General features: G+C 44.2%; 1 protein-coding gene and 1 non-coding gene across 4 annotated transcripts; both read left to right on the top strand.

Annotated features, from left to right (window-relative positions):
- The first annotated feature begins 2,729 nt into the window (after nt 1-2,729).
- Nucleotides 2,730-5,388, top strand: LOC112608124 (heat shock cognate 71 kDa protein-like). 3 transcript variants are annotated; one of them, XM_025359792.1, is made up of 3 exons: nt 2,730-4,131; nt 4,358-4,529; nt 4,896-5,388. In XM_025359792.1, exons 1-3 carry the CDS (start codon nt 2,809-2,811, stop codon nt 5,132-5,134), a joined length of 1,734 nt encoding a protein of 577 aa, XP_025215577.1. In that variant the 5' UTR covers nt 2,730-2,808; the 3' UTR covers nt 5,135-5,388. The 3 variants fall into 3 exon arrangements, with proteins under 3 accessions (XP_025215577.1, XP_025215576.1, XP_025215578.1); XM_025359791.1 differs by having other exon boundaries at nt 4,358-4,556; nt 4,716-5,388; XM_025359793.1 differs by having other exon boundaries at nt 4,358-4,421; nt 5,040-5,379.
- LOC112608831 lies at nt 4,193-4,279 on the top strand. The gene has a single exon (XR_003116105.1). It is a non-coding gene; the product is annotated as a small nucleolar RNA SNORD14 (small nucleolar RNA).
- Nucleotides 5,389-6,227: the final 839 nt, after the last annotated feature.

Genomic DNA, 6,227 nt, shown 5'->3' with positions numbered 1-6,227 from the left:
TGATATTAACTGGTTATTTTGCTCGTTAGTTGATGCAGTTTCTTCCTAGCCTTGATGCTCTTTACATTTTGGCATGTTTTTGCAAAGGCTGGTACCTGTTGTTCCTTTCCATGTTGAGTGCTTCCTTTAGGGTCTCTTGTAAGGCAGGCCTAGTGGTGACAAAATCTGTAAGCATTTGCTTATCTGTAAAGGATTGTATTTCTCCTTCACTTATGAAACTTAGTTTGGCTGGATATGAAATTCTGGGTTTAAAATTCTTTTCTTGAAGAATGTTGAATATTGGCCCCCACTCTCTTCTGGCTTGTAGAGTTTCTGCCGAGAGATCTGCTGTGAGTCTGATGGGCTCCCCTTTGCAGGTAACCCGACCTTTCTCTCTGGCTGGCCTTAAGATATTTTCCTTCATTTCAACTTTGGTGAATCTGGCAATTATGTGTCTTGGAGTTGCTCTTCTCGAGGAGTATCTTTGTGGCGTTCTCTGTATTTCCTGGGTTTGAATGTTGGCCTGCCCTACTAGGTTGGGGAAGTTCTCCTGGATGATATCCTGAAGAGTGTTTTCCAACTTGGTTCCATCTTCCCCCTCACTTTCAGGCACCCCAATCAGACGTAGATTTGGTCTTTTTACATAATCCCAGACTTCTTGCAGGCTTTGTTCATTTCTTTTTCTTCTTTTTTCTTTTGGTTTCTCTTCTCACTTCATTTCATTCATTTGATCCTCAATCCCTGATACTGTTTCTTCCAGTTGATCGAGTCGGTTACTGAAGCTTGTGCATTTGTCACGTATTTCTCGTGTCATGGTTTTCATCTCTTTCATTTCGTTTATGACCTTCTCTGCATTAATTACTCTAGCCATCAATTCTTCCACTTTTTTTTCAGGATTTTTAGTTTCTTTGCGCTGGGTACGTAATTCCTCCTTTATCTCTGAGAAGTTTGATGGACTGAAGCCTTCTTCTCTCATCTCGTCAAAGTCATTCTCCGTCCAGCTTTGATCCATTGCTGGCGATGAGCTGCCATCCTTTGCCGGGGGAGATGCGCTCTTATTTTTTGAATTTCCAGCTTTTCTGCCCTGCTTTTTCCCCATCTTTGTGGTTTTATCTGCCTCTGGTCTTTGATGATGGTGATGTACTGATGGGGTTTTGGTGTAGGTGTCCTTCCTGTTTGATAGTTTTCCTTCTAACCGTCAGGACCCTGAGCTGTAGGTCTGTTGGAGATTGCTTGAGGTCCACTCCAGACCCTGTTTGCCTGGGTGTCAGCAGCAGAGGCTGCAGAAGATAGAATATTGCTGAACAGCGAGTGTACCTGTCTGATTCTTGCTTTGGAGGCTTCCTCTCAGGGGTGTACTCCACCCTGTGAGGTGTGGGGTGTGAGACTGCCCCTAGTGGGGGATGTCTCCCAGTTAGGCTACTCAGGGGTCAGGGACCCACTTGAGCCAGGCAGTCTGTCCCTTCTCAGATCTCAACCTCCGTGTTGGGAGATCCACTGCTCTCTTCAAAGCTGTCAGAGTCGTTTGCGTCTGCAGAGGTTTCTTCTGTTTTTGTTATTGTTTACTGTGCCCTGTCCCCAGAGGTGGAGTCTACAGAGACAGGCAGGTTTCCTTGAGCTGCTGTGAGCTCCACCCAGTTCGAGCTTCCCAGCAGGTTTGTTTACCTACTTACGCCTCAGCAATTGCGGGCGCCCCTCCCCCAGCCTCCTGCTGCCTTGCCGCGATATCGCAGATTGCTGTGCTAGCAATGAGGGAGGCTCCGTGGGCGTGGGACCCTCCCAGGCAGGTGTGGGATATGATCTCCTGGTGTGCCTGTTTGCTTAAAGCGCAGTATTGGGGTGGGAGTGACCCGATTATTCATGAGTTGTGTGTCTCACTTCCCCTGGTTAGGAAAAGGGATTCCCTTCCCCCTTGCACTTCCCAGGTGAGGCGATGCCTCGCCCTGCTTCAGCTCTCGCTGGTCAGGCTGCAGCAGCTGACCAGCACCCATTGTCCAGCACTCCCCAGTGAGATGAACCCAGTACCTCAGTTGAAAATGCAGAAATCACCGGTCTTCTGTGTCGCTCGCACTGGGAGTTGGAGACTGGAGCTGTTCTTATTCGGCCATCTTGCTCCGCCCCCTGTCTATTCTTTTCATGAAGATAAAACTTTTTTTCTAATACACAGTTTTGAAACTACGTCATGGACAGATTCGCGAAGTGACACTTGGGAGAAAATTCCGGCCTGAGGGGAAATAGGGGATATCTTCAGATAAAAACTGGAGAGAAACTTTCTGAGAAACTGCTTTGTGATATGTGCATTCCACTCAAGGAGTTATACCTGTTTTCTCATAAGACAACGTTTGAACACTGTTCTTTTAAAACTGAAAATGTGATATTTTGCAAAGCATTGAAGACTATGGTGAGAGGTGAAATATCCTGAAATAAAACTCAGAAATAAAAGTTCCAAGAAACTGCTCTCTGACCAGTGCATTCATTTCGGAGAGTTAAAGATTACAATACATTGCCCAGTTTGAAAACTCGGTCTTTGAGGAATCTGTGAAGAGATATTAAGTGTTCCCCGGAGGCTTGTCGTGAGAAAGGAAATATCTTCCGATTAAAACTGGAGAGAAACTTTCGGAGCAACTGCTTTGTGATGTGTGTATTCATCTCATAGAGTTTAGTCATTCTTTGGATTGAGCAGTTTGAAATCACTGTTTCTGTGGAACCTGGGAAACCACATTTGGGAATGCTCTTAAGAATATGCTGGGTCTCATTGAACTCGCCTGCAGCTCCGGGGGCTCCTGTGACTTTTGTCTTTATCGGAGCCAGGCCTACACGCCAGCAACCATGTCCAAGGGACCTGCAGTTGGTATTGATCTTGGCACCACCTACTCTTGTGTGGGTGTTTTCCAGCACGGAAAAGTAGAGATAATTGCCAATGATCAGGGAAACCGAACCACTCCAAGCTATGTTGCCTTTACGGACACTGAACGGTTGATCGGTGACGCTGCAAAGAATCAAGTTGCAATGAACCCCACCAACACAGTTTTTGATGCCAAACGTCTGATTGGACGCAGATTTGATGATGCTGTTGTCCAGTCTGATATGAAGCATTGGCCCTTCATGGTGGTGAATGATGCTGGCAGGCCCAAGGTCCAAGTAGAATATAAGAGAGAGACCAAAAGCTTCTATCCAGAGGAGGTATCCTCAATGGTTCTGACAAAGATGAAGGAAATTGCAGAAGCCTATCTTGGGAAGACTGTTACCAATGCTGTGGTCACAGTGCCAGCTTATTTTAATGACTCTCAGCGTCAGGCTACCAAAGATGCTGGAACTATTGCTGGTCTGAATGTACTTAGAATTATTAATGAGCCAACTGCTGCTGCTATTGCTTACGGCTTAGACAAAAAGGTTGGAGCAGAAAGAAACGTGCTTATCTTTGACCTGGGAGGTGGCACTTTTGATGTGTCAATCCTCACTATTGAGGATGGAATCTTTGAGGTCAAGTCTACAGCTGGAGACACCCACTTGGGTGGAGAAGATTTTGACAACCGAATGGTCAACCATTTTATCGCAGAGTTCAAGCGCAAGCATAAGAAGGACATCAGCGAGAACAAGAGAGCTGTAAGACGCCTTCGTACTGCTTGTGAACGTGCTAAGCGTACGCTCTCTTCCAGCACCCAGGCCAGTATTGAGATCGATTCTCTCTATGAAGGAATCGACTTCTATACCTCCATTACCCGTGCCCGATTTGAAGAATTGAATGCTGACCTGTTCCGTGGCACCCTGGACCCAGTAGAGAAAGCCCTTCGAGATGCCAAACTAGACAAGTCACAGATTCATGATATTGTCCTGGTTGGTGGTTCTACTCGTATCCCCAAGATTCAGAAGCTTCTCCAAGATTTCTTCAACGGAAAAGAACTGAATAAGAGCATCAACCCTGATGAAGCTGTTGCTTATGGTGCAGCTGTCCAGGCAGCCATCCTGTCTGGAGACAAGTCTGAAAATGTTCAAGATTTGTTGCTCTTGGATGTCACTCCTCTTTCCCTTGGTATTGAAACTGCTGGTGGAGTAATGACCGTCCTTATTAAGCGTAATACCACCATTCCTACCAAGCAGACACAGACCTTCACTACCTATTCTGACAACCAGCCTGGTGTGCTTATTCAGGTATGTTTTCTGTACTTTTTCTTGCTTGGCTTACTGATACCAGATAGAAGTCTGGACTGACTCGCTATGATGATGGATTCCAAAACCATTCGTAGTTTCCACCAGAAAGTCTTATGTTGGCCAGTTCCTTCCTTGGATGTCTGAGCGACCATTCTTCCTTAGCAGGACTCTAGCACTAGCAGAGATGTGAAGTCCATTGTAGTAATTTGTTTTATTCCCTACCAAGGTCTATGAAGGTGAGCGTGCCATGACCAAGGATAACAACCTGCTTGGCAAGTTTGAACTCACGGGCATACCTCCTGCACCCCGAGGTGTTCCTCAGATTGAAGTCACTTTTGACATTGATGCCAATGGTATCCTGAATGTCTCTGCTGTGGACAAGAGTACAGGAAAAGAGAATAAGATTACTATCACTAATGACAAGGGTAAGTAAACACACATGGCACTGTCATCTTGTCTTGACAGGGATTGTAGTGGTATTTCAATTGAGTTTCTGGTGCTTCAAGGGTATCTAGCTAAGAGAAACTAGAGTTATACGGGAAATGTAAGGCTTTTTTACTTAAAAGACTTAATTTCTTTCCTAGGCCGTTTGAGCAAGGAAGACATTGAACGTATGGTCCAGGAAGCTGAGAAGTACAAAGCTGAAGATGAGAAGCAGAGGGACAAGGTATCATCCAAGAATTCACTTGAGTCCTATGCATTCAACATGAAAGCAACTGTCGAAGACGAGAAACTTCAAGGCAAGATTAACGATGAGGACAAACAGAAGATTTTGGACAAGTGTAATGAAATTATCAACTGGCTTGATAAGAATCAGACTGCCGAGAAGGAAGAGTTTGAACATCAGCAGAAAGAGCTGGAGAAAGTTTGCAACCCCATCATCACCAAGCTGTACCAGAGTGCAGGAGGCATGCCAGGAGGAATGCCTGGGGGATTCCCTGGTGGTGGAGCTCCTCCCTCTGGTGGTGCTTCCTCAGGGCCCACTATTGAAGAGGTTGATTAAGCCAACCCAAGTATAGGTGTAGCATTGTTCCACACATTTAAAACATTTGAAGGACCTAAATTTGTAGCAAATTCTGTGGCAGTTTTAAAAAGTTAAGCTGCTATAGTAAGTTACTGGGCATTCTCAATACTTGAATATGGAACATGCACAGGGGAAGGAAATAACATTGCACTTTATAAACACTGTATTGTAAGTGGAAAATGCAATGTCTTAAATAAAACTATTTTAAATTGGCACCATAAAAAAAAAAAAAAGAATATGCTGAAAACGAAATACCCTCTGATAAAAACCAGGAGGAAACTTTCTGTGAAACTATTCTAGGTCACTTGAAGTCCACTCTCACAGTAAAGCTTCTGTTTTCATTGAGCAATATTCTAACACTGTTTTAGGTTAGTTAGCTAAGGGATACTCATGAGCACTTTGAGGTTTACGGTGAAAATGGAAATATCTTCAGATAGATATTGGAGAGAAGATTTCCGAGTAGCTGCTTTGTGACATGTGCATTCCGCTTACAGAGCTAAACCTTTCTTTTCATAGAGGATTGGGGGAATCCCGTTTGGAGAAAACGCTACCAGGGGACATTTGGGAGTACTTGGATGGCTATGGTGAAAAAGGAAGTAACCTCAGACAAAAACTGTAAAGAAGCTTTCTGTGAAACTGCTTTGTGATAGATATGTTTATTCATTCACATAGATAAAACTTTCTTTCTATTACACACTTTTGAACCTGCTTCTTGGACAGATTCGCGAAGGGACATTCAGGAGTACATTCAGGCCTGTGGGGAAATAGGAGATATCTTCAGATAAAAACTGGAGAGAAGCTTTCTGAGAAACAACTTTGCAATGTGTGCATTCCACTCAGGGAGTTACCTCTTTTCTGATAACGCAGTGTTTGAACACTTTTCCTGTAAAACTGAAAAAGTGATAGTTTGCAGCACATTGAAGACTGTGGCGAAAATTGAAATATTCTGAAATAACAACGAGAAAGAAGCATTCCTAGAAACTGCTATCTGACCTATGCATTCATTTCAGAGTGTTTAAGCTTACACAACGTTGATCAGTTTAGAAACTCTGTCTTTGAGGAGTCTGTGAAG

This window comes from Theropithecus gelada, chromosome 15, assembly GCF_003255815.1.
Source record: "Theropithecus gelada isolate Dixy chromosome 15, Tgel_1.0, whole genome shotgun sequence".
Classification (NCBI taxonomy): Eukaryota; Metazoa; Chordata; class Mammalia; order Primates; family Cercopithecidae; genus Theropithecus; species Theropithecus gelada.
Note: the sequence above shows the minus strand (reverse complement) of the source record. Positions and strands in the feature narration are given on the sequence as shown.